The sequence below is a fragment of the Macaca mulatta genome, chromosome 19, assembly GCF_049350105.2.
Source record: "Macaca mulatta isolate MMU2019108-1 chromosome 19, T2T-MMU8v2.0, whole genome shotgun sequence".
NCBI lineage: Eukaryota > Metazoa > Chordata > Mammalia > Primates > Cercopithecidae > Macaca > Macaca mulatta.
Window position 1 is genome coordinate 48,518,470 of NC_133424.1, and position 23,461 is coordinate 48,541,930.

The 23,461-nt window shown below is 42.3% G+C and overlaps 1 protein-coding gene across 35 annotated transcripts in view; it reads right to left on the bottom strand.

Moving 5' to 3' along the window:
* Positions 1 to 23,461, bottom strand: part of ZNF569 (zinc finger protein 569) — a 107,991-nt gene that overhangs the window by 15,605 nt on the left and 68,925 nt on the right. For 21 of the 35 annotated variants that reach the window (XM_077982406.1, XM_077982404.1, XM_077982405.1 and 18 more), the window contains 2 exons: positions 4,449 to 4,575; positions 4,054 to 4,149 (listed from right to left, as the gene is read on the bottom strand). In XM_077982406.1, coding sequence (XP_077838532.1) covers positions 4,054 to 4,149; positions 4,449 to 4,575 — 223 coding nt within the window. Of the gene's footprint in view, positions 1 to 4,053; positions 4,150 to 4,448; positions 4,576 to 7,391; positions 7,478 to 11,287; positions 11,374 to 23,461 lie in introns of all 35 variants that reach the window. The other 14 variants (XM_077982416.1, XM_077982402.1, XM_077982419.1 and 11 more) reach the window with 4 other exon arrangements.

The window sequence follows — 23,461 nt, forward strand, 5'->3', positions numbered from 1 at the left end:
GTTGTTGTTGTTTAGCTGTGTCCTGTCCCCAGAGGTGGAGTCTACAGAGACAGGCAGGCCTCCTTGAGCTGCTGTGAGCTCCACCCAGTTCGAGCTTCCCAGCGGCTTGGTTTACCTACTTAAGCCTCAGCAATGGCGGATGCCCCTCCCCCAGCCTCGCTGCTGCCTTGCCGTTAGATCGCAGACTGCTGTGCTAGCAATGAGGGAGGCTCTGGGTGTGGGACCCTCCCGGCCAGGTGTGGGATATAATCTCCTGGTGTGCCTGTTTGCTAAGACCCTTGGTAAAGCGCAGTATTGGGGTGGGAGTTACCCGATTTTCCAGGTGCTGTGTATCTCAGTTCCCCTGGCTAGGAAAAGGGATTCCCTTCCCCCTTGCACTTCCCAGGTGAGGTGATGCCTCGCCCTGCTTCAGCTCTTGCTGGTCGGGCTGCAGCAGCTGACCAGCACTGATTGTCTGGCACTCCCTAGTGAGATGAACCCAGTACCTCAGTTGAAAATGCAGAAATCACCTGTCCTCTGTGTCGCTCGCGCTGGGAGCTGGAGACTGGAGCTGTTCCTATTCGGCCATGTTGCTCCGTCCCCCAGAATGTATTTCTTAAATAATAAGACTTGAAAGTCAAAATTACACTTGATCCACGAGCTGCAGAATGGATGCTGTATTAGCAGGCATGAGAACCAACACTGATCTCCTTGTACATCTCCATTAGAGCTCTTGGGTGACCAAGTGCACTGTCAATGAGCAATATTTTCAAAGGAACTTTTTTTTTTCCCCCTGAGCAGTAGGTATCAACAGTGGGCTTAAAATATTTAGCAAATCAATGCTGTAAACAGATGTGCTACCATGCAGGCATTGTTATTCCATTTATAGAGCACAAGCAGGGTGTATGTAGTATAATTCTTAAGGGCCCTAGGATTTTCAGAATGGCGAATGAATATTGGCTCCAACTTAAAGTCACCACCTGCATTAGCCCCTAATAGGAGGGTCAGTCTGTCCTTTGAACCTTTGAAGTGAGCCACTGACTTCACCTCTCTAGCTGTGAAAGTCCTAGATGGCATGTTCTTCCAATAGAAGGCTGTTGCATCTATATCGAAACTCTATTGTTTAGTTAGCCACCTTCATCAATAATCTTAGCTGGATCTTCTGAATAATTTACTGCAGCTTCCATTGGCTCTTACTGCTTTACCTTGTATTTTTATGTTGTGGAAATGGCCTCTTTCCTTAATCCTTATGAACCAACCTCTGCTAGCTTCAAACTTTTCTTCTGCAGCTTCCTCACCTCTAAGGCTTGAAGATAATTAGGGGCTTGTCCTGGATTATGCTTTGGCTTAATGGAATGCTGTGGCTGGTTTAATCTTCTACCCAGACAACTAAAACTTCCTCCATATCAGCAATAAGGCTATTTTGCTTTCTTATCATTTGTGTGTATACTGTAGTGGCACTGTTTTTTTTCTTTTTTAGAGACAAGGTCTTCCTCTGTCACCCAGGCTGGAATACAGTGGTGTGATCTCAGCTCACTGCAACCTCCATCTCCTAGACTCAAGCGATCCTCTCGTCTCAGCCTCCCAAGTAGCTGGGACTACAGGCATGCACCACTACATCCAGCTAATTTTTGTTTTTTTTTTTTCTTTTTTTTTTTTGAGACGGAGTCTCGCTCTGTCACCCAGGCTGCAGTGCAGTGACCGGATCGCAGCTCACTGCAAGCTCCGCCTCCCGGGTTTACGCCATTCTCCTGCCTCAGCCTCCCGAGTAGCTGGGACTACAGGCGACCGCCACCTCGCCCGGCTATCAGTGGAGACGGGGTTTCACCGTGTTAGCCAGGATGGTCTCGATCTCCTGACCTCGTGATCCGCCCGTCTCGGCCTCCCAAAGTGCTGGGATTACAGGCTTGAGCCACCGCGCCTGGCCCATCCAGCTAATTTTTATATTTTTAGTAAAGACAGGGTTTCACTGTGTTAGCCAGGATTGTCGATCTCCTGACCTTGTGATCCGCCCTCCTTGGCCTCCCAAAGTGCTGGGATTACAGTCGTGAGCCACCACGCCTGGCCGGCAATGATATTTTAAAATGCTAACAGACTACATTGAAGGTACTGGTAGAAATATAAATTATTACAGTCTCTTTGGAGGGCAAAAATGACTTTATAAAATTCAAAATATGTGTATATGGACATATATATGTATGTGTATATATGTATATGTGTGTGTATACATATGCACACATACATTATATACACTTACGTATACACATGACAAATGTATCAGAAAATGGGAGCTACCAATAAATCTGCACTGACTTAAAACTTTTATTGAAATAAAAGTATGGTAGTGATTATTGAAGTATGAGAGCAAAACCTAAAAATACAGTGAGAAGTATGACTGTATATTTCAGACATTTAGAACAGAAAAAAGAAGAGAAAGTAAGGGCCTATAAATGTCAGTAGGTTTAATTTAATGACTGCAAATTAGTGAATGTATGCAAAAAGAAAGGATCCTGTATATGAGGGTGGACGGTACTCCCGAAGATGTTAATAACAGAATGATTATCAAAGTAAGGCTGGAAACTTATTAGGAAAGGTTGGTATCTAGCACACAGGTAAGAAAGCCAACCAGATCTCTAAGTTCTGAGGAAAGAAATTAAGAATGGTATCTAGAAATGACATCTTAGGTTTATAAAAGAGTTTGCATCAATGGTCACTTTTGTATTACAAAAGTATACATCAGACCAGGCGCAGTGGTTCACGCCTGTAATCTCTGCACTTTGGGAAGTCGAGGCAGGTGGATCACTTGAGGTCAAGAGTTCAAGACCAGCCTGGCCAACATAGTGAAACCCCATCCCTACCAAAAATACCAAAAAATTAGTCGGGTGTGGTGGTGCATGCCTATAGTCCCAGCTACTCAGGAGGCTGAGGCACGAGAATCGTTTGAACCCAGGGGCCAGAGGTTGCAGTGCGCCAAGATCGCTCCACTGCACTCCAGCCTTGGTGACAGAGTGAGACTCTGTCTCAAAGGAAAAAAAGAAAAAAAGCCGGGCCCGGTAGCTCACGCCTGTAATCCCAGCACTTTGGGAGGCTAAGTTGGGCAGATCTCGAGATCAGGAGATCAAAACCATCCTGGCTAACATGGTGAAACCCTGTCTCTACTAAAAATACAAAAAATTAGTAGGGCATGGTGGCAGGGGCCTGTAGTCCCAGCTACTCAGGAGGTTGAGGCAGGAGAATCCCTTGAGCCCGGGAGGCGGGGATTGCAGTGAGCCGAGATCACGTGGCTGTACTCCAGCCTGGTGACAGAGTGAGACTCTGTCACACACACACACACACACACAAAAGGTCTACAGCTTTCTGAAAAAAAAAAAATATATATATTTTTTGAGATGGGGTCTCATTCCGTTGCCCAGGCTAGAATGCAGTGCTGTGATCATGGCTTACTGCAGCCTCAACCTCCTAGGCTCAAGTGATCCTCCCACCTCAGCCTCCCAAGCAGCTGGGATCACAAGCGTGTGCCACCACACCTGGCTTTTTTTTTTTTTTTTACATAGTCGCACTCTGTCTCCCAGACTGGAGTGCAGTGGTGTGATCTTGGCTCGTTGCAACCTCCGCCTCCCGGGTTCAAGCAATTCTCCTGCCTCAGCCTCCCGAGTAGCTGGGACTACAGGCTCCCGCCACCACACCTAGTTAAGTTTTTGTATTTTTAGTAGAGACGGGGTTTCACTGTGTTAACCGGGATGGTCTTGATCTCCTGACCTCATGATCTGCCCACCTCGGCCTCCCAAAGTGCAGAGATTACAGGTGCGAGCCACGGCGCCATGCCTAATTTTTCTTTCTTTTTTTTTTTTTTAGAGATGAGATCTCACTATGTTGCCCAGGCTGGTCCCAAACTCCTGGACTCAAGCAATCCTTCCACCTTGGCTTCCCAAAGTGCTGGGACTATCGGTATGAACTATCGTGCCAAGCTCTGAAAATATCTTTGAAGAATATTTTAGAGGGATCAACCATTCACTGATTAATCATTAATAGGGCCCTGACCTCTCCTCACCTGTCTGGTTCCCTTCCACTTACCTTTCCAGTGTCTCCTTAATACTTCTTCCTCCATCACCCATGGTTCTTCTTCTTGCTCCAATTTGAAAATCACATCAGGTTTTGTGAATGGATAGCCTGTCAAAGGGAAGTTACATAGATCTGTGCATACATACTACTAGGAACAAAGAACCACCCAAAAATTGAGGCTGGCCCAGGAAAACCAGGCTTTCTAAAGGACAAGAAAATGTGGCTTCTAGGGATGCTGTCTCCTTTTGTTCTGAAAACTGCAGCATGGACATTCACATGAGCAAAAGCATCCCAGGGGCAAGCTCACTCTAATATTTAAAAGGTCCACATATTTCAGAAACACTAGGGGGGTAGGGGGGAAGGTACTTTCTTACCAGAGTTTGAATTATATAGTGAATTATTCTTACCCACTGTGATTAAGTTGTTATAGTTTTCTAGCATCACGTTCCGGTACAGGTTTCTCTGAGCAGGATCCAATCTCTTCCACTCCTCCTGGGTGAAGTCAATAGCCACATCTTTGAATGTCACTGTTCCCTGTAACAACACACTCCCACTCAATCTGAAGTATCCATCTTAGGTGATTGTAAACAAAATATATTGAACCTTGTTCTGGTATTAATCAGAGGTTATTTTAAAAGCCCATCATATTAGCAGCCTGCTGTCAGTTTATGTTCATTCACTGATTTAGCAAGCACATGTTTTTATTATCTACCGTGAGTTAAAGGGGAGATGTTAGGTACCAATTTATCCTGAGTGTGAAAGAAATGGAAAAATAAAACTTTAACCAAGTTAAGTGGTTTGAGATCTCAAAAGATACCAAAGGCAGGAAAAAAATGAAAGCAAGGCTTAGATGGAAGCAGAAGCAGGGGACAGAATGATAGGTGAAATCTGTGGTATGGTGGGACATGCAATTGTAGATAGCCACTGATTTAGCAGTTGGACATATTGTTCATGAGATCAGGAGAAATCCACATTGGAAATGAAGACTTATTGGTCATCAGCCTGTAGTATGTGTCTGCAGCCATGCAAATGGGATCTGATTGCTTAAAGAGTTTACATATACTGGAAAAGGGACCACAGATAGAATCTCAGAGACAACCATGAAAAAAATATGCCCTGGTAACAATTTGTCAGGGGAAAAATAACCTGAAATCCAGGGGCTTTTAATATTTCCTCTTATCTGGCAGGAAGATCCAAATAAGCTTGGATAAAGCACTTAGTGAGGAAGTGGGACTGAGGAGAAAGCATGATGTGAAAATCTGGCGCTGGTATAATAGTTTCACCAATTACAGGGAAGGACATGAGCACATAAGACACACTCTTGCTGGGACTACCTCAGCTGCAGACTTTTTCCTCAGGAAGTTGTATTTTCTTCAAGAGATCAGATCATTAAACTAGTAAATAAATTTTAAAAATCAGCACCAAAGATTTTACAAGAAAATCCTAATTGCCCCTAGCTCAAGAGTAAAAGAATCCCAAAAGAAGTCATTAAAGGCCGGGCGCGGTGGCTCAAGCCTGTAATCCCAGCACTTTGGGAGGCTGAGACGGGCGGATCACGAGGTCAGGAGATCGAGACCGTCCTGGCTAACACAGTGAAACCCCGTCTCTACTAAAAAATACAAAAAACTAGCCGGGCGAGGTGGCGGGTGCCTGTAGTCCCAGCTACTTGGGAGGCTGAGGCAGGAGAATGGCGTGAACCCGGGAGGCGGAGCTTGCAGTGAGCTGAGATCCGGCCACTGCACTCCAGCCTGGGTGACAGAGCAAGACTCCGTCTCAAAAAAAAAAAAAAAAAAAAGAAGTCATTAAAATACATTTGAAGAAAATACTTGAGAAAAATAATTTAGTAAATGCAAAAATAGAAACAATTTAAAGTGAAAAATTTAGAACTTGTATCTACATAAATCTCCATATTTAAAAGCTGGAGCTAGGCGCGGTGGCTCCCGCCTGTAATTCTATGACTTTGGGAAGCCGAGGTAGGAGAACTGCTCGAGGCCAGTTCAAGGCCAGTCTGGGCAACACAGCAGAACCCCATCTCTACAATCAATCAATCAATCAATCAAAGCCGTGTATGGTGGTACGTGGCTATAGTCCCAGTTACCTGGGAGGCTGAGGCGGGAAGACTGCTTAAGCCTGGGAGTTTGAGGCTGCAGTGAGCCATGATCTCACCACTGCACTCCAGCAGCCTGAGCAATAGAGCAAAACCCTGTCTCTTAAAAGAAAAAAAAGTTGATAGTTTAAGAAGAATGAATTAGCCAAATATTTAGTAAGTTTAATGAAGAAAAATAAACATCCCAAACTAGGAAAAACCATTAAAACTAATCAATATTTAAAGTAGTACATATCTGTGGTTTGTTTTTTTTTTTAGATAGAGGCTCTCCCTGTCACCCAGGCTGGAGTGCAGTGTGGCGTGATTTTGGCTCTCTACAACCTCCGTCTCCTGGATTCAAATGATTCTCCTCCCTCAGCCTCCCAAGTAGCTGGGACTACAGGCGTACACCACCACACCCAGCTAAATTTTGTATTTTCAGTAGAGACGGGGTGTCCCCATGTTGGCCAAGTTGGTCTCTTAACTCCTGACCTCAAATGATCTGCCTGCCTCCGCCTCCCAAAGTGCTGGCATTACAGGTGTGAGCCACCATAACCAGCCTGAAATTTTAAAATTCATAACGAAATGAATAAGCTAAAGGGAAACATAAGCCTAAGAAGAAAATCCCAACAGTGCAATACTGTAGCAACCCCTGTTATTCTTCTATTCCATTATTTATTCTGTCTTCCCAATTTCTGGCCAGGCACATGGTCTGCTGAAATAAGTATTAATATGTTTATATTATAAAGTTCTGAAGAGTGAGATGAAAGTACTGCATGCAACTGCTGATAAGTGAGCATAAAAGCACGAGGTATACCATTTCTCCCAAGCTTCTACCTTCTTGTAGAATGGTAAGTCAATGTGATGGTTAGAGCAAATACAGCCATTTGAGATGAGGCAGAAGTCAACAACTGAGAATGGTAGAGCAATGAAGGAGAAAGCGTTTTGTTTTCTGCCCGTTGGAGCTACAGGATCAGTGCTGAACTTCAATATGAGAGATAAATAAACTTCTATCTTGTTTAAGCAAAGGTTATCTGGGCTTTCTATCACAGGCAGTCAAGTGTAATACTAACAGATTAATATGTTCATGCCAGATCTGGCCATCCTTTGGCAGCTATGAAGGCGTGGTGCTCAAATCCTTTTTAAGGGAATCCACTGTGAGAAGCATAGTTGGCAAACAGCCATGCTGAAGTCATGATACCCCAACACTGCTTCCAGCCACAGGCTCAGCATAGTGAGGCTATTAAAGTCTGGACTATTACACCTGATATGGTTTTCCTCCAGTGGGAAAGCTTTGGTCAGCAACTCCCCTTTGGCCTGGCTGAGACTTTCTCACAGCTTCAGGGTGGTCTGAGTTGGCAGAAAAAAGTATTAGTAAACTTGAAGACAGATCAACAAAAATGATGCAATTTGAAGAAAAGACAGAAAAAAGGACAAAGAAAAATGAATACAGGCTGGACACAGTGGCTCATGCCTGTAATCCCAGTGCTTTGGGAGGCCAAGGTGGGAGGATCACTTGAGGCTAGGAGTTCAAGACCAGCCTGGTCAAGACGGTGAGACCCTATCTCTACCAAAAAATTTAAGAAATCAGCCAGGTGTGCTGACACATGCCTATAGTCCTAGCCACTCAGGAGACAGAGGTGGGAAGACTGATTTAGCCCAAGAGTTCAAGGTTACAGTGAGCTATAATTGTGCCACTGCATCTAGCCTGGGTGACAGAGTGAGACCCTATCTCAAAAAAAAAAAAAAAAAAAAAGAATGTAGACTCAGAAATGTTAGAGCAATAAGTGCATCAACATATGCATAATTTAGTGTAAGTTAGAGAGGAGAGAGAAAAGGACAGAAAAATATTCAAAGACATAATGACTGAAAACTTCCCACATTTCATGAAAAACATTAATGTACATATTCAAGCTCAATGAATTTCAAGTAGGATAAATGCAACAAGATACACACCTAAACACATCATAGTCAAAATGTTGAAAATAAATATAAAGAGAACATCTTGAAAACAGCAAGGGAAAACAATTTATCATCTTCATCAACCACAATAAAACTAATAGCTGACTTCTCATCAAACACAATGGAGGACAAATAGCAATGGGACAACATATTAGATGTTCTGAAAGAACAAAAAAACTATCAGAGAGGAAGCAGGGAAAGAGGGCCCAATAGAAGACTCCACTGATCATCCTCCCCACAGGAACACCAAACTGAACAACTATCCACACAAAAAAGCATCTTCATCAAAACCAAAAATCAGGTCAGCAATCACAGTATCTGGTTTTAACTTCACATCACTGAAAGTGGCACTAAGGAGGATAGGAAAGACAGTCTTGAATTGCTGATGCCATTCCATCCCTATCCTCCAGCAGTGGTCATATGGTGGTAAGAAAGAATCTATGCTCCTGGAGGAGGGAGACCAAGAGTGATTGTAGGACTTTGCACTGGAACTCAGTGGTGCCCCGTCACAGCAGAAGGCAACACTGGGGAGAACTCAGTTGGTGCCGACATCAGAAGTATTTAGACCATCCCTAGCCAGTCTGGGGGAATTGTCCATTGTAGCAGTAGGAACCTGAATTCCGGCAAGCCTCACCACCATGGGCTAAAGAGCTCTAGGGTCCTAAGTGACCTTGAAAGGCAGTCTAGGCCACAGGAATTGCAATTCCTGGGCAAGTCCTGGTGCTGTGCTGGGCTTGGAGCCAGTGGACTAGAGGGGCATGGGACCTGGTGAGACACCAGCCAGGGTAGCCAAGGGAGTGCTTGTGCCACTCTTTCCCTAACCTGAAGTAGTGCAGCTCGCAACTCCAGGAGAGACCCCTTCTTTTCACTTGAGAAGAGTAGAGGGAAGAGTAAAGAGGACTTTGTCTTGCACTTTGGATACCAGCTTAGCTACAGTATGATAGGACACCAGGCAGAGGCCCCCATTCCATGCGCCAGCTCCTGGATGAAACTTCTAGACACACCCTGGACCAAAAGGTAACCCGTTGCCTTGAGAGGAAGAACTCAATCTTGGCAGCATTCATCACCTACTGACTAAAGAGCCCTTGAGCCCTGAACAGCCAGCAGTGGTAGCCAGGTACTACTCACCATGGGCCTTGGGTGAGACTCAGAGATGTGCTGGCTTCAGGTGTGACCCAGCACATTTCCCGTATGGTGGCTACAGGGAGAGACTCCTGCTTGAGAAAAGGAGAGGGAAAAGTACAGGGAACTTTGTCTTGCAGCTTAGGTACCAACTTGGCCACAGTGGGGTACAGCACCAACTGGGTTCTTGGGGTCCCCAGTTCCAGGCCTTGCCTCTTGGATAGCATTTCTGGACCTGCCCTGGGCCGAAGGGGAGCTTGCTGCCCTGAAGGGGGAATCCCAGGCCTGGCAACATTCACCACAAGCTGACTGAAAAGGCCTTGGGCCTGGAGTGAACATTGGTGGTAGCCAGGCCATACCTGCCATGGGCCTGGGTCAGTGGTAGCCATGGGGAGAAATTCCTCTGCTTGTGGAAAGGCGAGGGAAGAGTGGGAAGGACTTTGCCATGTGGCTTGGGTGCCAGTCCAGCCACCATAGAATAGAGCACCAAGTAGATTCCTAAGGTTTCTGACTCCAGGCCCTGGCTGCTGGACGGCATCTCTGGACCTGCCCGTGGCTGGGCAGAACTTGCCACTCTAAAGGTAAGGATATAAAACTGGCTGGCTTTGCCACCTGCTGATTGTAGAGCGATAGGGCCTTCAGTGAACACTGTGGGCCTTTGGTGAGACTCAGTGCTGTGCTGGCTTCATCTGACTGAGCGTAGTCCCAGTGGTGGTGGCCACAGGGGTGCTTGTGTCACCCCTCCCCCAGCTCCAGGCAGCTCAGCACAGAGTCTGTTTGGGAGAAAGTAAGACAACAAGAGTCTCTACCTGGTAATCCAGATAATTCTTCCAGAGAATTCTTCTGGATCTTATCTAGGACCATCAAGGTGGTACCCGTATGAGTCTAAGAGCCACAGTGTTACTGGGCTTGGCATGCCCCCCTGATGCAGATATGGCTGCAGTGACCAAAAACTTAGATCAAAACACCCAAGTCCCTTCAAATACCTGGAAAGCCTTGCCAAAAAGGGCAGGTAGAACAAGCTCAGACTGCAAAGACTGCAATAAATATCTAACTCTTCACTGCCCAGACATCAACAAACATCCATAGGCATTAAGACCATCTAGGAAAACATGACCTCACCAAATTGAACTCAATAAGATACCAGGGACCAATCCTGGAGACACAGAAATCTCTGACCTTTCAGATAGAGAATTCAAAATAGCTGTTTTCAGGAAACTCAATGAAATTCTAGATAACACAGAGAAAGAATTTAGAATGCTATCAGATAAATTTAACAAAGAGACTGAAATAATTAAAAAGAATAGAGCTGAAATTCTGGAGCTGAAAAATGCAATGGACAAACTGAAGAATGCATCTGTCTTTTTTTCTTTTTTTTTTTTTTTTTTTTGAGACAGAGTCTCTGTCATCCAGGCTGGAATGCAGTGGTGTGATCATGGCTCACTGCAGCCTCAACCTGCCAGGCTCAAGTGATCCTCCTACCTCAGCCTCCCAAAGAGCAGGGACCACAGGTGCATGCCACATACCCAACTAAGTTTTTAATGTTTTTGTAGAGATGGTAGTCTCACTATGTTGCCCAAGCTTGTCTCAAACTCCTGGGCTCAAGTGATCCTCACGCCTTGGCCTCCCAAAATGCTAGGATTATAGGCATGAGCCACCACCCTCACCCACATCAGTCACTGAACAGCAGAATTGATGAAGCAGAGGGAAGAATTAGTGAGCTTGAAGATAGGCTATTTGAAAATACACAGTCAGAGGAGACAAAAGAAAAATAAGTAAGAAAGAATGAAGCCTGTAAGATCTAGAAAATAGCTTCAAATGGGCAAATCTAAGACTTATTGGCCTTAAAGAGGAGGTAGAGAGACAGGGGTAGAAAGTTTATTCGATGGGATAACAACAGAGAACTTTCCAAACCTAGAAGAAAGATATTGATATTCAAGTACAAGAAGGTTATAGAACACCAAGTAGATTTAAACCAAATAAGACTACTTCAAGACACTTAATAATCAGACTCCTAAAAGGTCAATGATAAAGAAGGATCCATTTAAACACAGCAAGAGAAAAGAAACAACATACCAATGGAAGCTCCAATATGTCTGGCAGCAGACTTTTCAGTGGAAATTTTACACACCAGGAAAGAGCGACACGACATATTTACAGTCCTGAAGGAAAAAAACTTTTATGTTAGGATAGTATATCTGGTGAAAATAACCTTCAAACGTGAAGGAGAAATAAAGGCTTTCCCAGACAAAGAACAGCTGAGAGATTTCATCAACACCAGACCTGTCCTACAAAAAAATGCTAGAGAGTCCTTCAACCTGAAAAAATGACATTAATGAACAATAAGAAATCATGTGAAAGTATAAAACTCACTGGTAATAGAAAGTACACAGAAAATGCAGAATGTTATAACACTGTAATTGTGGTGTGTAAACTACTCATATCTTGAATAGCAAGATGAGAAGAACGGGCTGGGCGCAGTGGCTCACACCTGTAATCCTAGCACTTTGGGAAGCTGAGGCAGGCAGATCACGAGGTCAACAGACTGAGACCATTCTGGCCAACATTGTGAAACGCCATCTCTACTAAAAATACAAAAATGAGCTGGGCATGGTGGCACATGCCTGTAGTCTCAGCTACTCAGGAGGCTGAGGAAGAAGGATCACTTGAACCCGGAAGGCGGAGGATGCAGTGAGCTGAGATCACACCACTGCACTCCAGTCTGGTGACCGAGTGAGACTCCATCTCAAAAAAAAAAAAAAAAAAGAAAGATGAGAAGATTAATCAATATAAATAAATCAGTAACTAAAACTATATTTCAAGACACAGTACAATAAAATATAAATAAAAACAGCAAGCCGGGCGCGGTCACTCACACCTGTAATCCCAAACCCTTGGGAGGCTGAGGTGAGTGGATCACAAGGTCAGGAGATCGAGACCATCCTGACCAACATGCTGAAACCCTGTCTCTACTAAAAATACAAAAAAATTAGCTGGGTGTGGGGTGGCGCACGCCTGTAGTCCCAGATACTCAGGAAGCTGAGGCAGGAGAATTGCTTGAACCTGGGAGGCAGAGGTTGCAGCGCGCCCGAGATAGCGCCACTGCGCTCCAGCCTGGTAACAGCAAGACTCCATCTCAAAAATAAATAAATAAAATAAATAAAAAGTAAAAACAGCAAAAGGCTAAAAAAGCAGGGAGACAAAGTGTAGAGTTTTTACTAATTTTCTCTTGGGCTGTTTATGCAATCAGTGTTAATTTGTCATCAGTTTAAAATAACAGGTTATATTATTTGCAAGCCTCATGACAACCTCAAATCAAAAAACATACAACAGATACACAAAAAGTAAAATGCAAGAAATTAAAACATACCACTGGAGACAACCACCTTCCCAAAAAGGAAGACAGGAAAGGAGGAAAGGAAGACCACAAAACAACCTGGAAATAACAAAATAGCAGGACTAAGTCCTTACTTATCAATAATAACATTGAATGTAAATGGACTAACATTTGAATGTAAAGCTCTCCAATCAAAAGACAGAGTGGCTGAATGTATTATTTAAAAAAACAAACAAACAAAAAACAAGATCTAAAAATCCGTTGCCTACAAGAAACACACTTCACCTATGAAGACACACAGAGACTGAAAAAAGATAGAAAAATACATTACATGCAAATGAAACCAAAAAAGAGCTGGACTAGCTATACTCAGACAAAATATACTTCAAGACCAAAACTATAAAAAGAGACAAATAAGGTCATTACATGATGATAAAGGGGTCAGTTCAGCAAGAGGATATAACTGTCAACATGTATGCACCCGACGTTGGAGCACTCAGATATATAAAGCAAATATTACAGTAAAAGAGAGAGAGAGACCCAATAGAATAATTGCTGGAGACTTCAACATTCTACTTTCAGCACTGGACAGATTATCCAGATAGAAAATCAACAAAGAACTATCAGACTTAATCTGCACTACAGACCAAATGGACATAATAGATATATACAGAACATTTCATCCAGTGGCTGCAGAATGCACATTCTTCTCCTCAGCACATGGATCACTCTCAAGGATAGACCATGTTAGGCCATAAACAAGTCTTAAAACACTCAAAAAATTAAAATTATATAAGATATCTTCTCTAACCACAGTGGAATAAAACTAGAAATCAAGGAGTAATTGTGGAAACTATACGAACACACGGAAATTAAACAATATGCTCCTGAATGATCACTGGGTCAATGAAGAAATTAAGAAAAAAATTTAAAAATTTATTGAAATAAATGATAACGGAAACACAACACATCAAAGCCCATAGGATACGGCAAAAGCAGCACTAAAAGGACAGTTTATAGCTATAAGGACCTACATCAAACAAGAAGAAAAACTTCAAATAAACAATTTAATGATGCATCTTAAAAGAACTAGAAAAGAGCAAACCAAACTCAAAATTATTAGAAGAAAAGAAATAAAGATCAGAGCAGAAATAAATGAAATGAAGAAAAGATACAAAAGATTAACAAAATAAAAAATCAGTTTTTTGAAAAAATAAAATCAGCAAACTTTTAGCCAGACTAAGAAAAGAAGAGAAGGCCCAAATAAGTAAAATCAGAGATGAAAAAAGAGACATAACCAATACTGGAGAAATCCAAAGGATCATTAGAAGTTACTATGAGCAACTATATGCCAATAAATTAGAAAACCTAGAAGAAATGAATTCCTAGAAAATACAACCTACCAAGATTGAACCATGAAGAAATCCAAAACCTGAAAAGACTAATAACAAGTAATGAGATTGAAGCTGTAATAAAAAGTCGTCAAGCAAAGAAAAGCTCAGAACCCAATGGCTTCCCTGCTGAATTTTACTGAACAATTAAAGAAGAAATAATACCAATCCTAATTAAACTATTCCAAATAATAGAGGAAGAGGGAATACTTCCAAACTCATTCCAGGAGGGCAATATTACCCTGATATGAAAACCAGACCAAGACACATCAGAAAATAAAAAAATCAAAAAATAAAACTATAGGCCAATATCCTTGCTGAACATTGATGCAAAAATCCTCAAAATACTAGCCAACTGAATTCAGCAACACATTAAAAAGATAATACATCATGACTAAGTGGGATTTATCTTAGAAATGCAAGGATGGTTAAACGTGCAAATCAATCAATGTGATATATCACATCAACAGAATGAAGGACAAAAACCATATGATCATTTCAACTGGTGCTGAAAAAGCATTCAATAAAATTCAACATCCCTTCCATGATAAAACTCTCAAAAACTGAGTACAGAAGGAACATACCTCAATACGATAAAAGCCATATATGACAGACTCACAGCTAGTATACTGAATGGAGAAAAACAGAAAGCCTTTCCTCTAAGATCTGGAATATGACGAGGCTGCCTACTTTCACCACTGTTATTCAACATAGTACTGGAAATCCTAGCAAGAGAAATCAGATAAGAGAAGTAAAAGGCATCCGAAGAAGTCAAATTATCCTGTTTGCATATGATATGATCTTCTATTTGAAAAAAACCTGAAGACTCTAGCAAAAAAACTATCAGAACTGATAAACAAATTCAGTAAAGTTGTGGGATACAAAATCAACATAGAAAAATCAACAGCATTTCTATATGCCAACAGCAAACAATCTGAAAAAAGAAATCAAGAAATTAATCCCATTTATAGTAGCTAAAAATAAAATCCCTAAGAGTTAACCAAAGAATTGAAAGATCTCTACAATGACAATTATAAAACACTGATGAAAAAAATTGAAGAGGACACAAAAAAATGGAAAGATAGTCCATGCTCATGGGTTAGAAGAATCAATATTATTAAAATGTTCATACTACCTAAAGCAATCTACAGATTCAATGCAATTATTATCAAAATACCAATGACATTCTTCACAGAAATAGAAAAATATGCTAAAATTTATATGGAACCACAAAAGACCCAGAACAGGCAAAACCACCCTGAGCAAACAGAAAAAAAACTGGAGGAGCCTGACTTCAGATTATACTACAAAACTACAATAACCAAAACAGCATGGTACTGATGTAAAAACAGACACATAGGCCAGGAAGGGTAGCTTGTGCCTGTAATCCCAGCACTTTGGGAGGCTGAGGGGGAGAAGTGCTTGAGCCTGAGAGTTTGAGTCCTGGGCAACATAGTTAGACCTTGTCTCTACAAAAAAATAAAAAATTAGGCATGGTGGTGTGCACCTGTGGTACTCGGGAAGCTGAGGCAAGAGGATTACCTAAGCCGGGGAGGTCAAGGCTGCAGCAAGCCATGTTCACACCTCTGCACTCCAGCCTGAGCAAGACAGCAAGAGAGCAAGATCCTGTCAGAAGCAGCGGCAACAAAGAATAACAACAAGCAGACACACAGACCAATGGAACAGAATAGAGAACCCAGAAGCAAATCCATACATCTCCAATGAACTCATTTTCAACAATGATGCCAAGAAATACACTGGGGAGAGAACAGTATCTTCAATAACTGGATATCCATACGCAGAAGAATGAAACTAGATCCCTTATATCTTGCCATACACAAAAATAAAATCAAAATGGATTAAAGACTTAAATATAAGACCTCAAACTATGAAATGACTAAAAACACTGAGGAAACTCAGGATAATGGACTGGACAAAGGTTCCTTGAGTAATACCCCCATAAGCACAGGTAGCCAAAGCGAAAATGGACAAATGGGATCATATCAAGTTAAAAAGCTTCTGCACATCAAGGGAAACAATTAGCAAAGTGAAGAGGCAACCCACAAAATGGGAGAAAATATATGTGAACTATCCATCAAACAGGGGATTAATAACTAGATAATATAAGGAGCTCAAACAACTCTATGAAAAAAATAATAATATGATTTAAAAAGGGGGAAAGATCTGAAGACATTTCTCAAAGGACATACAAATGGCAAACAGGCATATGAAAAGGTGTTCAACATCACTGATCATCAGATAAATGCAAATCAAAACTACAGTGAGGTATCATCTCACTCCAATTAAAATGGTTTTTTTTGTTTGTTTGTAATGGAGTTTCACTCTTGTTGCCCAAGCTGGAGTGCAGCGGCGCGATCTTGGCTCACTGAAACCTCCGCCTCCTGGGTTCAAGCGATTCTCTTACCTCAGCCTCCCGAGTAGCTGGGATTACAGGTGTGCACCACCACGCCTGGCTCATTTTTGTATTCTTAGTAGAGACGGGGTTTCACCATGTTGACCAGACTGGTCTTGAACTCCTGACCTCAGATGATCCACCCGCCTTGGCCTCCCAAAGTGCTGGGATTACAGGCATTAGCGACCGTGCCTGGCCTTAAATTGGCTTTTATCCAAAAGACAGGTAATAATAAATGCTGGCCAGGATGTGGAGAAAAAGGAACCCTCATATATTGTTGGTGGGAATGTAAATTAGTACAACCAGATGGAGAACCGTTTGGAGGTTCATCAAAAAAGTAAAATACAACTATCATATAACCCAGCAATCCCACTGCTAAGTATATACCCAAAAGAAAGGAAATCAGCGTATTAAAGAGATATCTGCACTCCCTTATTTATTGCTTCCTTGTTTATTCACAATAGCCAAGATTTGGAATCAAGCTAAGTGCTCATCAAGAAACGGATGGATAAAGAAAATGTGATACATACACACCTTGGAGTACTATTCAGCCATAAAAAAGAACAAGATCCTGTCATTTGCAACAACATGGATGCAACTGGAGATCATTATGTTAAGTGAAATAAGCCAGGCAGAGAACGACAAACCTCACATATTCTCACTTATTTATGAGAGCTAAAAATTAAAACAACTGAACTCATGGAAATAGAGCACAGAATAATGGTTACCAGCAGCTAGCAAGGATAGTGGGTGGGGGAAATGGGGATGGTTAATAGGTACAAACACAGTTAGAATGAATAAGATCTAACATTTCATAGTGCAACAGGACAACTATAGTCAACAATAATTTATTTGTACGTTTAAAAATAACCAAAAGAGTAAATTGTAACACAAAGGATAAATGCTTGGATAGACACCCTATTTACCCTGATTACTCATTGTATGCCTATATCAAAATATCTCGCCAGGCGTGGTGGCTCACGCCTGTAATGCCAGCACTCTGGGAGGCCGAGATAGGCGGATCACGAGGTCAGGAGATCGAGACCATCCTGGCTAACATGGTGAAACCCTGTCTCTACTAAAAAAAAAAAAAAATACAAAAAAAAAAAATTAGCTGGGGGTGGTGGCGGGTGCCTGTAATCCCAGCTATTCCGGAGGCTAAGGCAGGATAATGGCGTGAGCCCAGGAGGCAGAGCTTGCAGTGAGCTGAGATCGCGCCACTGCACTCCAGCCTGGGCGGCAGAGCGAGAATCCATCTCAAAACAAAACAAAACATCTTATGTACCTCATAAATGTGTACCTCATAAATGTATACCTCATACAGTATACACCTACTGTTTCTACAAAAGCTAAAAATTAAAAACAAAAAAAAACTATCAACAAAGAATCCTATATGTAGGAGACTTATCTTTCTTTTTTCTTTTTTTGAGATGGAGTCTTGCTGTGCTACCCAGGCTGGAGTGCAGTGGCACAATGTCGGCTGACTGCAAGCTCCGCCTCCCGGGTTCACGCCATTCCCCTGCCTCAGCCTCCCAAGTAGCTGGGACTACAGGCGCCCACCACCACGCCTGGCTAATTTTTTGTATTTTTAGTAGAGACGGGGTTTCATCGTGTTAGCCAGGATGGTCTGGATCTCCTGACCTGGTGATCCACATGCCTCGGCCTCCCAAAGTACTGGGATTATAGGCATGAGCCACCACGCCTGGCCAGAAAGTTATCTTTCAAACATGAAGGTGATTATGTTAGGTGAAAGAAGCCAGACAGAAAAGGTCACATATTTTATTATTGTATACATATGAAATATTCAGAATAGATAATTGTCCGGAGCTGCGTGGCCCGGCCATAGCAATTATAACTGACGACTGACGCCTGAGCTCTATACATTTCCACTTTATGCCTCCTCCCTAGATATACTTTCTTCCCTGTTCTGCTGTCTCATACGCCAGTACAAAATGGCGCTCTTCCTGGTTCTTCATCACCAATTTTCCCGCGCCCGGGAAAATGATCAACTTACAGTGCAGGCGCCATCCCGTGCCCGGGAAAATTACCAACCGACGGCGCAGGCGCAACATGACATCCGACCGAAGAAACCGAGACCTACCTGGCCACGCCCACCGCAGGGCCACCATCATCGCCCTGGCCCAACCTCCACCCCTGCCGGTCTATATAAGGCATTACACTGCCACCAATAAACGAGACTTGATCAGGATACTGTCTTGTCTCCATTTCTCGTGTCTCTTGTCCCCCCGAGTTCCCACTCCCTCTTCTAGGGCCTACATTGACGATCCCACGGGACAGGACACGTGGCGCCTCAACGTGGAGCCTGGAAACGAGGGATTCCGTGAGGAAGAGGACGCGAAAGAATGGTCGACCGTCAAGCTGAAACTAAACTCCTCCGATCACCACGGGAACCTGCCGCGTCAGAATCGAAGGTAAGTGACGTGTCCGAAATGGGACAAGAATTAAGTCAACATCAAATCTATGTAGGACAATTAAAAGAGGCTTTAAAGATACGAGGAGTAAAGGTTAAAGGTAATGATTTGTTTAAATTTTTTGATTTTGTAAAAGACACTTGCCCTTGGTTCCCACAGGAAGGAACTATTGATATTAAAAGATGGTGTAGAGTAGGAGATTGTTTTCAAGATTATTATAATACTTTTGGGCCAGAAAAAATTCCTGTGACCGCCTTCTCTTATTGGAATCTCATTAAAGATTTGATAGATAAAAAGGAGGTTGATCCACAAGTCATGGCCGCGGTCGCTCAAACAGAACATATTCTAAAGGTTAGTTCCTGCTCTAACCTCACAAAGCCTCCGCAAGATACGGAGGAGGATCTCATTTCCCTTGAGAGCGATGATGAGGAAGTCAAGTCTCCTTCTGTAACAGATAAAGAAATGTTACACAAAAACAAACAGAAAAAATATCCAGTTTTACAAACGCCTCAAAAAAAGGAAGAAACTAATAAGCCTGATCAATCAGACATAAATTGGGATGATTTAGAGGAAGAGGCGGCTAAATATCATAACCCCGACTGGCCTCCCTTTACTCCACGCCCGCCCCCATATAATGGGACATGTAATGGGGCTTCTGCGCCCATTGTTATGGCAGTAGTACATCCGAAAGAAGAATTAAAACAAAAAATTGCTCAACTAGAAGAACAAATTAAACTTGAGGAGTTGCATCAATCATTGATAATTAGGCTCCAAAAATTAAAAACAGGAAATGAAAAGATACCTAACCCGGATGTTATGGAGGGTTCCCTGCGCCCACCTCAGCGGCCTGGACAGCATGTTCCAAGAGGGGGGTTAGTTGCTAGCCGACATAGAGAAGACTCCTCCCCCAAAGACATCTTCCCAGTTACTGAAACCACAGATGGGCAAGGACAAGCTTGGAGACATCATACTGGGTTTGATTTCACTATCATAAAAGAGTTAAAAACTGCTGCTTCTCAATATGGGGCTACTGCTCCATATACTCTCGCAATAGTGGAATCTGTAGCCGATAACTGGCTCACCCCTACAGATTGGAATACCTTAGGGCAGTTCTTTCTGGGGGAGATCATTTAATTTGGAAGTCAGAGTTTTTTGAAAATTGTAGGGACACAGCTAAAAGAAACCAACAGGCAGGAAACGGCTGGGATTTTGATATGTTAACTGGTTCAGGTAACTATGCAGACACTCAGGCCCAAATGCAATATGATCCTGGCTTGTTTTCACAAATCCAGGCAGCCGCTACAAAAGCCTGGAGGAAACTCCCTGTTAAAGGAGACCCAGGGGCCTCACTCACGGCAGTCAAACAAGGACCAGATGAGCTGTTCTCAGATTTTGTACATAGACTCATGACTACGGCAGGTAGAATTTTTGGAAATGCAGAAACGGGTGTAGATTATGTTAAACAGTTGGCATATGAAAACGCCAACCCCGCCTGCCAAGCGGCAATCAGACCTTATCAAAAGAAAACAGATTTAACAGGATATATTCGCCTTTGTTCAGATATTGGGCCCTCATATCAACAGGGTCTAGCAATGGCCGCCGCCTTTAGCGGTCAAACAGTAAGAGACTTCCTCAATAACAAAGGTAAAGATAAAGGGGGATGCTTTAAATGTGGTAAAAAAGGACACTTTGCAAAAGGTTGCCATGAAAACCAAAATAAAAATCCAGAAACAAAAATTCCAGGCCTTTGCCCAAGGTGTAAAAGAGGAAGGCACTGAGCCAACGAATGTAAATCTAAAACTGATAGTCAAGGAAATCCTTTATCGTCTCAGCAGGGAAATGGGGTGAGGGGCCAGCCCCAGGCCCCAAAACAAGCATATGGGGCGGTCAGCTTTGTTCCAGCCAGCAGCAACAATCCATTTCAAAACTTAGTAGAGCAACTCCAGGAAGTGCAGGACTGGACCTCAGTTCCACCTCCCACACAGTATTAACACCTGAGATGGGACCACAAACCTTAAATACAGGAATATATGGGCCTTTACCACCTGACACTTTTGGGCTACTCTTGGGAAGTAGTGTCACCATGAAAGGTTTACAAGTCCTCCCTGGAGTTATCGATAATGATTATGAAGGAGAAATTAAAATCATGGCCAGAGCTATTAACAACATTATTACTGTCCCTCAAGGGGTTAGAATAGCACAGTTAGTTTTGCTACCCTTAGTTAAAACAGATAATAATATACAACACTCTAACAGGAATACAAAAGGTTTTGGATCGTCAAATATATATTGGGTGCAACCAATTACAAATCAAAAACCCTCTCTAACCTTATGGTTAGATGGTAAGGCATTTACTGGGCTAATAGACACAGGGGCCGATGTAACCATCATTAAACAAGAAGATTGGCCCTCTCATTGGCCTACCACAGAGACTTTAACTCACCTGAGAGGAATTGGACAAAGCAGTAATCCTAAACAAAGTTCTAAATACCTAACATGGACAGATAAAGAAAAAAATTCCGGCCTCATTAAGCCATTTATCATCCCTCACTTACCTGTTAATCTTTGGGGACGAGACCTGCTCTCCCAAATGAAAATTATAATGTGCAGCCCAAATGATATAGTTACTGCACAAATGCTAACTCAGGGATACACCCCTGGTAAAGGTCTTGGAAAAAAGGAAAACGGTATTCCACAGCCTATACCGGTCTCAGGACAACTTGATAAAAAAGGGTTTGGAAATTTTTAGCCCAGGCCATTGACATACCTGCACCCCAAAAGTGCGCTGACCCCATTACTTGGAAGTCAGATGAGCCCGTTTGGGTTGATCAGTGGCCTTTACTTAATGATAAGCTAAGTGCTGCCCAACAGTTAGTGCAGGAACAACTGCTAGCAGGACATATTACAGAAAGTAATTCCCCTTGGAATACACCTATCTTTGTCATTAAGAAAAAATCTGACAAATGGAGACTCTTATAAGATTTAAGAGCAGTAAATATCACTATGGTCCTTATGGGTGCCTTACAACCGGGACTGCCCTCACCAGTTGCGATTCCTCAAAAATATTTTAAAATCATTATTGACCTTAAAGATTGCTTCTTCACAATCCCCCTTCATCCTGCTGATCAGAAAAGGTTTGCCTTTAGTCTTCCATCTACAAATTTTAGGCAGCCAATGAAACGTTACCAATGGAGAGTCTTACCTCAGGGTATGGCCAATAGTCCTACCTTATGTCAAAAATATGTAGCCGCTGCTATAGAACCAGTCAGAAAAATATGGACACAAATGTATATTATACATTATATGGATGATATTTTAATAGCAGGACAAATTGGTGACCAAGTCTTACAGTGCTTTGCCCAACTCAAACAAGAGTTGACAACAGCCGGACTGCAAATAGCCCCAGAAAAAATACAACTACAAAATCCATATACCTATCTTGGTTTTCAAATTAATGGACCCAAAATCATTAATCAAAAGGCCGTTATACGTCGTGACCATCTAAAAACTTTAAATGATTTCCAAAAATTACTGGGAGACATAAATTGGCTTCGACCATACTTAAAACTTACCACAGGAGAGTTAAAACCTCTTTTCGATATATTAAAAGGAGACTCTAATCTGAAATCCCCCAGGTCCATTTCAAAAGAAGCATTAACGGCACTCCAACGGGTAGAAAATACCATTACAACACAATTTGTTACCAGTATTGATTATTCTCAGCCATTAATATTCATCATTTTTAACACAGCAATGACCCCTACTGGTTTATTCTGGCAAAACAATCCCATTATGTGGGTACACCTGCCCTCCTCCCCCAAAAAGGTTTTGTTGCCTTATTATGATGCCATAGCTGATCTAATTATCTTGGGAAGAGAAAACAGTAGAAAATACTTTGGAATAGAACCCTCTACCATTATACAGCCCTACACTCAATCACACATCCATTGGCTGTTACAAAATACAGAAGCCTGGCCAATTGCTTGCGCTTCTTACACTGGCACAATTGACAACCATTACCCACCTAACAAAGTCATTCAATTTTGCAAACTTCATGCGTTTGTATTTCCTCATATTACCAGTAAGGAACCTCTCAATGACGCATTACTAATTTTCACTGATGGATCTTCCACAGGACTCGCTGCTTACACCTACAATAATACAATTGTCAAATTCCAAACCACTTATACATCAGCTCAGCTAGTCGAATTACAAGCCATAATTGCAGCATTATCAGCTTTCCCTTGTCAGCCACTTAATATTTACACAGACAGCGTCTACCTGACTCATTCAATACCCCTCTTAGAGACCGTGCCGCAAATTAAACATATTTCAGACACAGCTAACCTATTTCTACAATGTCAACAACTTATTCAAAAAAGGACTACTCCCTTTTTCCTTGGACATATTAGAGCACATTCAGGATTACCGGGACCTTTAGCACAAGGTAATTCAACAGCTGACATGGCAACAAAAACCATAGCCACAGTCACTACAGACAATTTACAACAAGCACAAAAAGCACATGCCCTACATCATTTAAACGCCCAGACCTTAAGACTTATGTTTAAAATTACTAGAGAACAAGCCCGACAAATAGTTAAACAATGTGCCAACTGCATAACTTATTTACCCGTTCCTCATCTAGGAGTTAACCCTCGAGGACTCATCCCCAAC